General features: G+C 47.5%; 1 protein-coding gene across 2 annotated transcripts in view; it reads left to right on the forward strand.

Annotated features, from left to right (window-relative positions):
• The window catches only part of RNF150 (ring finger protein 150), a 170,035-nt gene that overhangs the window by 95,706 nt on the left and 58,650 nt on the right, over positions 1-15,679 (forward strand). For both annotated transcript variants that reach the window (XM_060179047.1, XM_060179046.1), the window contains exon 2: positions 15,055-15,305. In XM_060179047.1, the coding sequence (XP_060035030.1) occupies positions 15,055-15,305 (251 nt within the window). The remainder of the gene's footprint in view (positions 1-15,054; positions 15,306-15,679) is intronic.

Here is a 15,679-nt window from a genome sequence, read left to right on the forward strand (position 1 = left end):
TTACTTTGGTGCAATACATCAACTTCGGTACCCAAACATCTAATTAATGTTAAAAAAAAAAAAACACTTCTGAGATTTGAATAACTAATGATGACTTTTTATGCTGGTTCTTCAAATTCCAGTGCCTATCTTTTCCCCCTCTGTTGGGATGCTGAATTTTGTCAGGTAGATCGACACTGGGATTTTTATAAAATGCTTGAAAAAAAAAGAAAAGGGAGTCCCTTATCCAAGTGGTCTCAAGAATAGTTAAGGGAGTCGGGCGGTAGAGCAGTGGGCTAAACACAAGTGGCATGAAGCACAAGGACCAGCAAGGATCCCAGTTCGAGCCCCTGGCTCCCCACCTTCAGAGGAGTCACTTCACAGGCAGTGAAGCAGGTCTGCAGGTGTCTGTCTTTCTCTCCCCTTCTCTACCTTCCCCTCCTCTCTCCATTTCTCTCTATCATATCCAACAACAACGACATCAATAACAACAATAACTACAGCAACAATAAAAAAACAAGGGCAACAAAAGGGAAAATAAATAAATAAATATAAAATAAAAAAAGAATATTTAAGATTCAGTAATTAAACTGAGATCTGGTTGTAATTTTTAAAAATTATTTATTTATTCCCTTTTGTTGCCCTTGTTTTTTTTAATTGTTGTAGTTATTACTGTTGTTGTTATTGATGTCGTCATTGTTGGATAGGACAGAGAGAAATGGAGAGAGGAGGGGAAGACAGAGGGGGAGAGAAAGACAGACACCTGCAGACCTGCTTCACCGCCTGTGAAGCCACTCCCCTGCAGGCGGGGAGCCGGGGGCTCGAGCCGGGATCCTTGCTGGTTTGTGCTACATACGCTTAACCCGCTGCGCTACCGCCCGACTCGCTGGATGTAATTTTTAAGATTAATTAACTAAATCATTTTTATGAACGGGAGAAGGCTTTAGAGAGAGCGGAGATCAGAACACTGCTCAGCTCTGGTACAGAGTGCTGCCAGGGACTGAACCTGGAACCTCTAAGGTCTCAGGACTACAAGCTTATTGTTTAAACACATTAGGCTGTTTGCCCTCACCCTGAGAGCTGAATTTTGATAAAGTCATGTTAATTAAAGTGGGAACGGCCCTCCCGCTCCCCCAGTCACACTAGCTGCCTCCAGTCCTGCACATGGCCAAATTAGACAGCAAAGACCACCGAGCTGGGTATTTTCCCCAAGTGCCCCCTGCTCAGCACACAAAGCGCAGCCTCTTCCATCAACAGGGGCCTGGGAGAAAGGTCTCCTGGGAAAGCCCTCTCTGGGGTAGTTTGACTGGAAGTTTCCTGTAACAGCATGAAGCTTCCAACACCATCAGGGTTCTCGGTATAAACTTTTTAAGGAAATCTGCTGTAAATCAAGAAGACTGGAGCCGGGGTGGGTGAAGGAAGAAGAGTCTTTATTACACACCAGCCAAGAGTCCAGATCTCTGAGAATTCTGGCCATGAACAAAGAGACAGAACAAGCTTATATAGGGGGTGCAGGCTTGAGAGCAAACAGAAACAGAGGCTGCAAGGTTAAGGGGGTGGAGCTTGGACCCACTGCTCGGGGTCTGGTTGCCTTAGTAACTGTTATAGTTACTGTTATCTTTCCTGCATAGCTGTGTCTGGGCAAGTTTAGCCTCAGCATAAGTTACAGCACTTGGGGGTGGGTGTTACCTTTTAGGAGGGCAGAAGCTAGTCAGGGTTACAGAAGCTGACGGGACAAGCAGTTACGGACAAAGCATGGCAGCAACCTTGGCGGCTACAGATACACGTTGGCACATTTGCTTTTCTGTATCAAACCCCTGACTTCCTTGGCCCTCTGCTCTGAGTTGGGGCCTTCTCAGGATAAGTGCAGTCTGACCTTCATCATCTCAGTTTTCTTCTCAGACTTGGACCTTCCACTTTTACACAACCACCTTCTCTGCCTCGAAGTTTCTGCATGTACTCAGTCTTTCTACACATTCTTAACCCTCTATCCTCAGTTATTCTGTTCTGTGGTGAGACCCTCTTACAAACGCACCACAATCTTATTATAAGCACATATTCTGAGGCTAAATTTTTGGAAATTCTCTATCACACTGAAAGATGCTGGAGCTTAAGAAATATGTGAGGAGAACTTTGAGTTTTTGCCCTTGATACTCCCTTTCTGTTTGCAAACCTATTACATTGTTCCAGGAAGCAGCTGTGTTGGGAAGGCATTGTAGCTTATACAGAGGGTGTCTGTTGTTGTAGTTATTGTTGTTATTGTTATTGAAGTTGTTGTTGTTAGATAGGACAGAGAGAAATGGAGAGAGGAGGGGAAGATAGAGAGGGGAAGAGAAAGACACCTGCAGACCTGCTTCACCGCTTTGACTCTCTGAAGAGACAATCAAAGAAGAGAGGTCTCTGTTTGTTCTCCCCTCAGATGCAGACATGAAACAACTGAGTGCAAACCAGATACCTGAGAGGTGATTGCAAAAAAGACAGACTTGGTGCTGGGGATGAAGGGGGCTCGTCAGGGGTGTGTGATCAGCAGGTTCCCACTGGGAGTCATGGGACTTAAGTCCACTGGAGGGCTCTGAGCAATGATGGGAAAACAGGCCATATGGGAGGGAGGGCGTCCTTGAGGTACTTTTTTTTGCCTCTAGGGTTATCGCTGGGGCTTGGTGCCTGCACTACGAATCCACGGCTCCTGGAGGCCATTTTTCCCATTGTATTGCCCTTGTTGTTATTGTTGGTGTTATTGTCATTGTTGTTGTTGGATAGGACAGAGAGAAATGGAGAGAGGAGGGGAAGACAGAGAGGGGAAGAGAAAGACAGACACCTGCAGACCTGCTTCACCATCTGTGAAGCGACTCCCCTGCAGGTGGGGAGCCGGAGGCTCAACCCGGGATCCTTATGCAGGTCCTTGAGCTTTGCACACATGTGCTTAACCTGCTGTGCTACTACCACCCAGCCCCCCGAGGTACTTTTTTAATGAGAGAGAGAGAGAGAGAGGGAGAGGAAAGGGGATGAGTGAGAAGCAGAGCGCCACGCAGGCATGTGCAGTGTTGGGGTCACACTTAAAAGCTCATGCTTGAGAAGTTGAAAAACAAGATCAGAAGAGAAAACACAAGTAGAACCTGAACTAGAATCGGCATATTGCACCAAAGTCAAAGACTCTGGGATGGGTTGGGGGCAGGGGGAGAGAATACAGGTCCCAAAAGGATGACAGAGGACCTAGTGGGGGTTGTATTGTTATATGGAAAACTGGGAAATGATATGCATGTATAAACAATCAGATCTGTAGGGCTTTTTCAAAATACATATCCAATCACTCAACTCTTTCTTGAGATCCTGATAAAATGTAGCCAACTCCTTCTGCCCAGAGAAGTGTTGGTGGGGGTCTAAATGTCCTGGAGCTGAGTAGACTTCAACACTTGCTAGTCTGGACTGGAAGCATTTCATGACAGTGTTAGGCATTAACTAGTGGCTAGAATATGGGTCTGCTTAAAGGCTATGCGGTATTTTCCAGTTCTTGGGATTGGAAACCTTCATCCATGAGAAGCCCTCTGACTTTCTGCCAAAGTGTATCAAGTTCTGTCTCATATTTATTAGGTATTCTCAGTGGACCAGTAGTTGATTATTGATTGATTGATTGATTTGCATTCTACCACGTCATATGTATTTCACTAGCATCTGTCACAAAATTAGCCATGCCACAGGCAAGTTAATCCTTGATCAGGCCATACAGAGTTCTAGTGAGGAGCTGATTTTTTTTGTTGTTTTATTCATCGTGAATGGAGTTTGGAATGGCTGATCTTTTAACTGACCTGACTTGTATTGAGTTCTTGGTCCATGTCATCTTACGCTTAAGGGAGAGCTACAGGAATCCCAGCTTCTAGAGAGAGAGAAAAACCCTGCACTTCAGATTGCTGTTAAGAAGGGACAGAATTATGTAGAAGATAAATATGTGCATTTAAAATATATAAACTAATGACTGCAGTCAGTGTTAGGGTTTCAAATACTTCACCTCAGGGGGCCAGGCAATAGCGCAGCAGGTTAAGTGCACAGGGCACAAAGTATAAAGAGAACACTCGTGTCTTGATTTCAAAGACCATTGCAGACAACTAGGAAGGAAACTCAAAGGAAACAGAGTAGTGAGTCGAATGAGTCAAGTAACGGGGTGAGGATGCCAGGTCACTTCTGCCACCGGCAGACAAGCGAAAGCTTGGGGAGATGCTCCGTGCGTGTCTCTTGCTCTTCCCTGCGGTGACGCACACTAACATGTTACACGTGTCTGCGTGTGCAGGGGAGTGGAGCCGTCATGACTGCTGTTCAGTTCTCGCCAGCATTGCTAAAAATAGTCTCCATGGGGGAATAATGGAGGTGACCTTCTTCTCTCCCCAGTCGTTCACAAAAAGCTGAACTCGCTCTGCGTAACTGTTTCAAGCTGAAAAGTGTGGCGTTGCTTCTCCCACTGCCTTGAGACAGCAGTATGAGCTGGACCGCTGGACGGCAGCCTGGCCGTGTTCTGTCTGTCTTTCTGATTTTCCTTTTGCTGACAAGCGTGAGGACTTCAGCTGTGTTCTGGGTTCCTTATGTGCTTCATTTTTTATGTTTTTTTTAAGTTACCTTTATTTATTCTTTGGGTAGATACAGCCAAAAATTGAAGGAAGGGGTGGTAGAGAGGGAGAGAGACAGCGAGACACCTGCAGCCCTGCTTCACCACTTGCAAAGCTTGCCCCCTGCAGGTGGAGAGCGGGGGCTTGAACCTGGGTCCTTGAGCATTATAACATGTGGGCCCAACCAGGTGAGCCACTACCTGGCCCCTAAATGCTTCATTCATTTCACGTCATCTTCACTCAGCCCTTTGTCCCGGGTACATGTACCATTAGAAATCTGGAGATAGGGAGTTGGGCGGTAGCGCAGCGGGTTAAGCGCACGTAGCGCAAAGTGCAAAGACCAGCGTGAGGATCCCAGTTCAAGCCCCCAGCTCCCCACCTGCAGGGGAGTCGCTTCACAAGCAGTGAAGCAGGTCTGCAGGTGTCTCTCTTTCTCTCCCCCTCTCTGTCATCCCCTCCTCTCTTGACTTCTCTCTGTCCTATCCAACAACGACAACATCAATAACAACAACAGTAATAACTATAACAATAAAACAACAAGGGCAACAAAAGGAAATAAATAAATAAATATTTTTAAAATTTTTTTTAAAAAAGAAATCTGGAGATAGTGAATTGGCGGCTCAAAAGTTTGGAAAGCCCTTCAAGGTCACTTAGCTATTTGATGTCATTTCTTAGGTAGTCAAGAAGAAAAAGCCCATCAGTTCTCTCTCTGGGATAATCTGATTTCTCATGTCTGCCTGTCCTATGACTGCATTAGTCTGATTTCTCCCAAGTGTGGTTTATTTATTCCTAAGACAGAGAGAGAACTAGAGAGAAACCAGAGTACCGCTCAGCTCTGGTGTAAGGTGCTGCCAGGGGCTGAGCCTGAGGCCTCTGTGTTCACAGGCGTACGAACAAGTTGGTGTTCTAACAGGTGTTCTGACCTGTCTCGCTGCCCCCCAGACCTGCCAGCCTACTGTTTAATGGGACCTCGATGTGTAACAAGTTTTCTCGCAACTGTAATTAGAATTTAGACATTTTTATCTTTTATGCATAAACAGAAGGCGATTTAAGCATGGGTGTTTGCTGTAGTACGAGACTGAATTCTTTTAAAAGTCAGTCTGGTACACTATCCTATGATTTATTTCATCCTGGGCTCCATCACCTCATCTTTGACCATTTGAAATTCATACAAAGCTAAAAATGAGCTACTGTTCAATCCTGTTCAAGATGCCACAGGTACTACTATAAATAAAACACCTTTCTTGATATTTATCACTCCCCCTCTAGTTTCACCAAGTTGTAGGAATTCTACATAAAGAGCAAGAAAATTAAGAGTTTTAAAAAAACAAATAAGTCATTGAACATCTCAAATGTAGTTGAAAAGTTGGCATCTCTGAGGGGAGCTACTAAAGCTCTCCGAAGGAAAATAAGAGTGGCTGCAGCTAGCATCTCCTTGGAAGATTTTACTTTTAATTTCATAGAAGTTAGTTTTACTGGAGGCTGGGAGACAGCTCACCCGGTCAAGTCCCCTACTCTCCCCCCACGTCTGTCTTATGTGGAATTAAAAGAGAAACAGAGAGTGTCCACTAGGACCAGGCAATCCCAGGGGTGTAAAATGCTGGCAGCAAAAAGAAAGAGTCTGTCGTGAGCTGAGTGTTTGCCTCTGACGATAGCTACCGGTCTCTGACACAGGGAGCAGGGCCGGCACTCAGAAGTGCTGGGGGCATCCACAGAGAGCAGGGGTGGCACTCAGAAGTGCTGGGGGCGTCCAGAATCAGACAGTCCCAGCCAGCGGAGCACCTGGGGGTTGGTTCCCATCAGCTAGCTCCCACCGGCTCACATGACCTGCTCACGTGCTGAGTTTAAAGTTTTTCTTGGAAAAAGGGTCAGTTGGCTTGCATGATGGAGCGTCAGTTTGGATCCTGAATTATGCATGTTCACACTTGCTCGTTTTTCTTTTCCAGGCTCTCCTCGGGTTTCAGACACACCACACTTCCGTTCCCAACAGACAGAGACATGTTTGAGTTGCAGGAAAGAAAGCCCCATGGGTGAGCTTAGGCAGGGCATAGGGCTGACCATGTGCGCAGCCCAGGATCCTGCCCTGGAGCCATATGCACGTGCCAGGGCTCAGGGGAAGAGCTAGTGGCTAGTGTACTCGTGTCTCTCCTCCTCTCTGTCTCTCTCTCTCTCTTCTTTCTCTCTCTTTTTTTCTTCCTCCAGAGTTATCACTGGGGCTCTGTGCCTGCACTACATAATCCACTGCTCCTGGAGGCCTTTTTTTTTTTTTTTTTTTTCATTTTATTGGATAGGACAGAGAGAAATTTAGAAGGGAAGATAGATAGATAGATAGATAGATAGATAGATAGATAGATAGACAGACAGACAGACAGACCGACCTGCAGACCTGCTTCACCACTTGTGAAACGTCCCTCCTGCAGGTGGGGAGCAGGGGCTTGAACCGGGATCCTTGTGCTTAGTACTATGTGTGCTTAACTCGGTTCGCCACTGCCCGACCCCCCTCTCTCTTTTTCTTTCTCTGAACAGAAGGTGATAGAGTTTCTCTTGGAGCTATAAAATCATACATTAGTGAGATCCCAGCTCAGCTAAATAGTAATTAATTAATTAATTGATATACAGAGTTCAGGACAGCACTCACCTTCCCTTGAACCTGAGTAGTTAGCAGAACACACTTTGGAACCATACAAAACATCTGTGACCAAGGGCCAAGCGGTGGTGCACCTGGTTAAGCACACGTATCACCACATGAAAGTACCCAGGTTCAAGCTCCTATCTGCAGAAGCTGGTTTCCTTCACCTAATGCAACACCAACACAACAACATTGATCTTCCATGCGGAGCTGACAGATCACACAGGTCTGGGACTAAGTGTGTGATTCTTCAGTAGCCCTTAGGTTCAAGTGGAATCTGCTTCCTTGGTAGTAGCTTGTATCTTTTAGAAAAAGTTTCTGTGTGGAGGTAGTGGGTGGCTGGGTATGGGTTCAAGTCCCTGCTCCCCACCTGTAGTGGGGACACTTCACAAGTGGTGAAGCAGGTCTGCAAATGTCACTCTTTCCCTCTCCCTCTATATTTAAAATAAAACCAGGAATGAGAGTCATCTTCTTCCAAGAACAGGTTGTTGGTGGGGCGGTCAGGGACACAGATAGTACGAAGCACAAGGACCCATGCAAGGATCGGAGTTCAACTCCCCACCTGCAGGGAGGTTGCTTCACAAGCAGTGAAACAGATCTGCAAGTGTCTTTCTCTCCCTCTCTATCTCCTCCTCTCCTCTCAATTTCTCTCTGTCCTATCCAGTAAAATGGGAAAATGGCTGTCAGGAGCAGTGGGTTTGTAGTGCTGGCACTGAGCCCCAGTGAGAGCACTGGAGGGGAATAAAAAATAGAGCAGGGTGCTTCACCTCCCTGCCCCTGAAGTCAGGAACAAGGGGATGCAGGCACTGAAACACACACAAGTTCAGCCTTTTGAGGGGCCGAGTTCTGGGGGTGCATTCATCTCCGTGCACAGCTCAGTGACCAGAGTCATCACAGAGCCCCATGTAGCTGTGAGGGGGCTGTGAGACCCCTTGGCCGCTGGAGAGCCGGCACAGCTAAGGCGCCAGTGGCACAGCAGAGATGCCAATGCCAGGAGACAGGTGCTACACACGACGATCCCCGTGCCCTGCTCAACTCCTCTGACTGGTTCCTGTCTGAAGGCGGGAAATAGCCTGTACTTCCTAATGTTTGGCCTCCCTCACGCACCTTAAGTAGACCCTGCATGTCTGTGAAGATACTTGTTGTTGTTGTTTTTACAATATTGTTAAATTCTATTTGTGAGCACTTATTTAGAATCTTTGCATTGTGTTTGACATTATTTTCATTTGATGCGGAAAGAGATGATACTTCCTATCAAAATGGTGCTTTGCAGCTTTTAGAATTATTTCACAGACATGCTCTCCCTGGAGCGCGGCCGATAATTGGGAGCTGACCATCACTGCTGAATGTGTAGGTAGAGAGTATCTGGGGCCAGGGACCTGGCACAGTGGTTGTGCATCAGTCTTATGTGCCAAAGGCTCTGAGGTCCCAGGTTCAATCCCAGGCATCCCAGTATACCAGAACTGAGCTCCGTCTCTCTAATAAGTAAATCTAAAGACTAGAAAATATCTACAAACAGAACACTGCATGCCGGTCTTGTTTCTTCCTAAATTCTAAGGAGGCTTCTCTGGAGACTAAAGCAGAGACCGGAGGGAAGGGAGGAGAGCCGTGAGAAGGGGGCTGGTGATGCTCTCGGGAGCCCGAGAGGGGGCAGGGCACACGCCTGGGAGTCCTGAGCTGTGAGTGTGGGTGCTCCTGTGGGGTCCTGGATGGGCTGTGGGTGCAGTGCTCCAGACCCCTGGTCTCTCTATGTGCTGGGGAAGGACCCCCCAGCCAGTCTCCACTCTGAGGTGTTCTGTTCTGATTCCTCCCTCGGCTGCATCTCCTGAATTAGACGCTGCAGTTGGTGCTCTCAGGGAAGGCGGGGGCGGGGGGGATTGTAATCCAGCTGCTACAGATGTGCGTCTGGCAGCCAGGCCCCATTGTGTTATGAGCACATGTCTCTCTCGCGAGGCTGGAGAGTCTTTCCAGAGCCTGCTGGGACTACAGAGCAGCCATCTCTCAGGAGCGGAAGTGCTCCCAGCAGGCTGACTTCATGTGGCAGAAGGAGCTGTCTGAGCAGACGCTGCTTTTTCAGAGCATGACCGGGTGCCACGGCGTCACAGCAGAGCCCAGTCCGCAGGGCTCCATCTCAGAGCCTCCCCTGTGCAGCATAGACCCCAGTGGGTAAACGAGCTGGGCTTCCAGCACCTTCTCTCGCTCCCCAGCTGCCCCTCAAGCCATGAGAAGCAGTCACGGTGCCGTGAGGTGAGCAGATCTCACCCCACTGGCCGTGGGGTTGCCTGCCCAGAGCTGAGCGGCTTCTGTGGAAAGTGCATCCCACACACCCGCACAAGGAGGCGCCACCCCTTAGCCTGTAATCATTTTCTTTAGCTTGGAAAAGATCCAGGGGGCTGGCAGGTGACACGCCCGGTTAAGTGCACATGGTACTAAGTACAAAGCTACGCACAAGGAGCCGGGTTTGAGCCCCCACTCCTCACCTTCAGGGTGTCTGATTCATGAGCGGTGAAGCAGGCCTGCAGGTGCCTTTCTCTCTCCCTCTCTGTCTTCCCCTCCCCTCTCAGTTTCTCTTGGTCCTATCAAATGGAAAGGGGGGGGGGGAGTCCACCAGAAGTGGTAGATAGTGCTGGCACCAGCCCCAGAAACTGGAGACCAAAAAAAAAAAAAAGATAAGTAATAATAATATAAAAAAAGGAGAAAAGAGACCCAGAGGCAGACATGAAAGCCAGTGGCCATGGAATGTGTTGCTGTTGTGCCATTTTAAAATTAAAAAAGAAACAGAAAGGAAAAAGAGAAGAGAAAAACTTACAAATGGAGCCACCCCAAATTAGAGACCCTCTCTTCTGGGGGAGAATCTGCCGCCCCTCACTCTGTAGTTGTGAATTCTAGCTGATTGCCATGGAGAAGAGAAAAGAGCAGAAGAAAGAGTCTGGCTTTCTCCTTGGTGCACACTTCTCGTGTGAAGCTGAGAGCTGGGGAGCAGGTAACCTTTACTCTGTCCTCTGTGCTCTGATCAGACTCAGCACAGGGCTTACCCCAGTTTCCCATCACTGCCATTTGGGGTGCCTGCAGTCCTGATGACGGAGTGCACAGGGAGAAAAACATTGCCCCTGGATCTCTGCTCACTGTGCACAGGCTGGTACCAGAACCCTCTCAGCTGCAAGACTCCTTGCAAGCATCCAGGGTGAGTGAGGACCCGGCCCGCCCACCGCCATGGTCACTGCTGTCTATTCCCAGCCGCTGTCACAGGTCAGGACGGCAGAGCAGAGGTCCAAACCACACACGCAGTGTCAGTAAGCACTAGAGTTCAAAATAAATGCTCGAAAATAGTTCATTATACTTTACCCAACATGAAGAGAAAATGTTTTCTCGAATCCCTGAAAATGGATCACGAGTAATTTAAAATTTTGTGGGTATTTGGTTCAACCTATTTATAAAATGCCAAGCTCTTGGGGTTATTGGAGAGCCCTGGTCTCCACACTAGGCTTTGTGGTCTCTTGAGGCTATGCAGTAAGTAGATAATAAGAAAATTGCAGGGTGAGGCTACCAGATAATAAATACGGTAATAGCTACAGAGCTAAAACATCCTGGTACTGTTTCAAGAAATGGTCAAACTTACAACAACACAGTTCTAAAAGTAGATGTAGGTATGTCGGAGAACTGGGGGTGAGGGGTTTATATCTTTCTACGCTCTCCTATCACATACAAGAGCTCAGTAATATTGTGTAATTATTAATTTTTTATATATTTTTTATATTTATATATAAAAAATTTTATATATAAATATATATATAAATTTTTATATATTTATATATATTTTTTAATTTATATATATAAATTATTTAATATATATAAATTAATTTTATTTTTTTTATATTTATTTATTTTTTTATATTTATTTATTTTCCCTTTTGTTGCTCATATTTTTTTATTGTTCTGGTTATTATTGTTGTTGTTACTGATGTCGTCATTGTTGGATAGGACAGAGAGAAATGGTGAGAGGAGGGGAAGACAGAGAGGGGGAGAGAAACATAGACCTACAGACCTGCTTCACTGCCTGTAAAGCAACTCCCCTGTAGGTGGGGAGCCGGGGGCTCGAACCAGGATCATTACTCCTGTCCTTATCCTTTGTGACACGTGCACTTAACCCACTGCACTACTGCCTGATATTGTGTAATTATATATTGTGTAATTATAAAACACACTTAGGTTGTTCAAGACTGAAGTGTGTGTGTTATATGTTTGCTTCCCAGAGCACTACTCAGCTCTAGCTTTTTGTGGTGCTGGGAACTGAACCTGGGACCATGTGGCCTTAGGCATGAAGGTCTTTCCCGAACCCTAAAATATTACAGTTTTGAGGTGTTGTATTTTTATGCACATTTCTGTCATTGAAGACACACAAAACTGCTTCTTGAAACCTTCTGAGACAGGGCCGGGTGGTGGCACAACTGGTTGAGTGCACATTACAGTGAGTAAGATGTGAGTTCAAACCCCCAGTTCCCCCCCCCCCGTGGGGGGAAGCTTTATAGGTGGTGAAGCAGTGCTGCAGGTGTCTCTATCTGTCTCTCTCTCTCTCTCTCTCTCTCTCTCTCTCTATTTCTGGCTGTCTCTATCCAATAAGCAAAGATAATTTTAAAATTTTTTTAAAGAAACATGAGATAAGAACTTTCTAAGCAGACTGTCAAAACTGGAAATTATAGATGAATCTGGTAGCAAAATTGTTCTCCTGAAACAATAACATGTGTGTAAATGTGAGCATGCAAAGTCTCACCCAAGACCCCTGCTCACACAAAAAGAAAAGATTCTAGAGACTTGAATAGACATTCTAAAAACATTTTCTCTTTATTTTCTTAATCAGGAGGTTAATGGTTTACGGCACAGCTGTTAGCACATGGGCACAATTTCTTTTCTCATTTAATTGTCTGCTGAACACTCTCAAATCAGGTCCTTTTAAAAGCGCCCCACTCCCTGTCCTTCTTCCCCAGAGCCCTTTTGGTGCTTAAATGTTATAAATAAGGGAATAAATGAGAGGCAGTGCTTCTAAGATAGGCCAGATCAGTCCAGGATACAGTAAGACCCATAGCTTTTTTAAAAAATATTTATTTATTTATTCCCTTTTTGTTGCCCTTATTGTTTTATTGTTGTAGTTATTATTGTTGTCTGTCTTTGTTGTTGGATAGGACAGAGAGAAATGGAGAGAGGGGGAGAGAAAAAGATAAACACTGCAGACCTGCTTCACCACTTATTAAGCGAACCCCCACAGGTGGGGAGCTGGGGGCTTGAACTGGGGTCTTTACGGTGATCCTTGCGCTTTGCGCCACCTACACTTAACCTGCTGTACTACCACCCAACTCCCAAGACCGCACTTCTTTTTTTTTTTTTAATAATTTATTTCTTTATTGGGGAATTAATGTTTTACATTCAACAGTAAATACAATAGTTTGTACATGCATAACATTCCCCAGATTCCCATTTAACAATACAACCCCCACTATGTTATTCATCATCTTTCATGGACCTGTAAGTCGAACCTGAAATGGAATTGGAGTATTACACCAAAGTAAAAGACTCTGGGGTGGGTGGGTGGGTGGGGAGAATACAAGACCGCACTTCTGTGGAGACAAACCCTCCAGCAACCCTGATCCCTCAGGAAACCTCAGACCACACTCAGCCCATTAGCCCAAGTAAAGATGAAAAGAGAAAGAGCCTCGAATTGCCCTTAACTTCTGCAAGGTTAGAATGCAAACCATGGGTTCCAGTAATTCCCAGAAATAACCGGCCGATCTAAACACCCTGTGGTTTGGGATGGCATGGTAGGGCCAGTGCAAGGGTTTTAGGATTTTTTCAGAGAATGTGACGAATGGAGCAGGCGGAGGAGGGCCTGTGTGTAGGCGGCTTTCGGGTATTGATCCAGCTGAGTGAGACAATGTCAGGGAACTGGGGACTGAACACCAGCAGGGAGAGAGAGATCAAGGGTAAATGAAAACCTCAAATAGCCTCAGAGAGGCTGGAGACCGACCACCAGAGCAGATGTGACGGGGTGCAGGCCCATGCCCCCCACTCCAGGTGTGTCCTGCATAGCCACGTCCCGAGTGCGAGCGAGCTCCCTCAGTGAAAGGGAGATATGCAGGTGGGGTTCTGCCCACAGGCATCTGAACAGGGGTAGCTCCTGGATGCCTGGCTCAGTGACCACCTTGGTGGTCAAGTCTGGGTGTCTGCCAGGAGACATGACAGTGGTGCACCCAGGTAAGTCCACGTAGTACTAAGCGTGAGGGCCCGTGCAAGGTTCCTGCAGGGGGATCACTTCACAAGCGGTGAAACAGGTCTGCAGGTATCTGTCTTTCTCTCTCCCCCTCCTCTCTCAATTTCTCTCTGTTCTGTCCAATAAAATGGGGGAAATGGCTGCCAGGAGCAGTGGATACATAGTGCAGACATGTGGTAAGGCACACATAATACTACGTGCAAAGACCAGGATTTTGAGCTCTCACTCCCCACCTACAGGGGGATGGGGATGATACTTCAGAATCGGTGAGGCAGGTCTGCAGGTGTCTCTCTCTCTCACACACATTCTCTATTCCCCTCCCCTCTCAATTTCTCTCTGTCATAGCCAATAAAATGGAGGAAGGTGGCCACCAGGAGCAGTGGATTTGTAGTGCTGGCACCATGCCCTAGCAATAACCCTGGAGGCAAAAAAAAAAAAAAGAAGAAGAAAAACGTCTGGCTGTTTCCTGTGAGGGCTTGCCAAGTAGTTTGGTTTGGTGTGGGGCCAGGTCCTTACTGAAGAGGCCCCTTCACAGACAGACAGTGCCCCTGGGAAGGGGACAGTGGCTCAGGGACTCAGACCAAAGCAGCAGCTCCAAAGCATCAGTGACACAAATGTTGAGTTGGGGACAGCTGAGAGTGGAGGAGAACCATTTTGTTTTTTCAGGGTGGCACCACTCTGGTACATGCGGCACCAGGAATTGAACCAGAAGCCTCAGGCATCCCATTCCTGTACTTTCCCGGTTGAGCTGTTTCCCTGGCCTCAGTGTTAGAGCCATCTGTCTGGCCTCCATCCTCTCTCTGTCTGTCTGATGTGAATACACTGGATTAGAGAAAAGCAGGGGAAGGGTGGCATACCCGGTTGAGCACACACATCATCATGCAGGAGGATCCAGGTTCAAGCCCCCCAGTTCCCCATGTGTAGGGGGACGCTTCACAAGCAGTGAAGCAGGTCTGCAGGTGTCTTATCTTTCTCTATCCCTCTCATTCTCCCCTTCTTTTTCATGTTCTCTCTGTCCTGTCAAATAAAAAATAGAAAGAAAAAAAAAATAGAGGAAACAGGCAGAAAATAGTGCCGGGGCTGTTACCATATGCTGACAAATCCTTATCAGAGCTCTTTAAGAAACCTTGTTTGGGGCCAGACTCATTCTGGACCCACACGGCAGGAGAAACCCACCTTGGAAGTGACAGCCCAAAGCAAGTGACCAGCTGCTTGAGGGCACTTGAGGGCACATCCGAAGGCGGGCTTGGAGACAGATGGCATCAGGTGGATCATTTGCCCTGGGGGCAGGGAGGGTGAAGTCCCCTCTCCTGACTGTACCCAGTGCTGGCTGAGGAGACTCCTTGGACCAGACCAGGGTCTGAATCCTGGAGACTAGGGAGACTTAGGGAGCTTCCGTCCCTAAGTCCTGAGTCCCTTCCATGCCCCTTTCTCCTGCACAGGAAGGAAGCAGCTGCCTGTCCACCTTGGGCCTCCACCTGGCACAGCGCTGTCACCCAAGGGTCGCAGTTGTGGGCGCCCAATGTGACGGGCTCCCTGTCTCACCTCCTCATCACCCCCTCCTCCCATCACCTTTCTCTTCACAGGGGTTGAGGACATCGTGGCCATCATGATCCCAGAGCCCAAAGGGAGGGAGCTGGTGAGCCTGCTGGAGCGGAACCTCACGGTGACCATGTATATCAGCATCGGCACACGCAACCTGCAGAAGTACGTCAGCCGCACGTCCGTGGTGTTCGTCTCCATCTCCTTCATCGTGCTCATGATCATCTCGCTGGCCTGGCTGGTCTTCTATTACATCCAGAGGTTCCGGTACGCCAACGCCAGGGACAGGAACCAGGTGAGCGATGCAGGTGTGACCACCCCCACTCCCGCCCCGTTCCTCTGGCAGCCGCGGCCACAGAGACAGGAGTCAGTCAGTCTTGTGGACACTTTGGAAGTCACAGAGCAAAGCCACTAGCACATCCTTGCTCAGAATGAAGACGGCAGTCATCCGCTCTAGAGCTTTTTCTGATCTTTGCCAGATACTCCTCCTTTAATATTTGGCTAACTGACAGTATTCTGTGCCATGGGGGTGCTTCACCCCACATTCCAATGGCTCTTTTCTTGGATGGATGTGTTAGTCAGCCTCATAATAAAGGAGAAAGGCCTTGGGGCGGGGGGGGGGGGGGAATGTGGTGGCGCACTTGGTTGAGCGCACATGACACAATGCAC

The sequence above is a fragment of the Erinaceus europaeus genome, chromosome 19 (genome assembly GCF_950295315.1).
Source record: "Erinaceus europaeus chromosome 19, mEriEur2.1, whole genome shotgun sequence".
NCBI lineage: Eukaryota > Metazoa > Chordata > Mammalia > Eulipotyphla > Erinaceidae > Erinaceus > Erinaceus europaeus.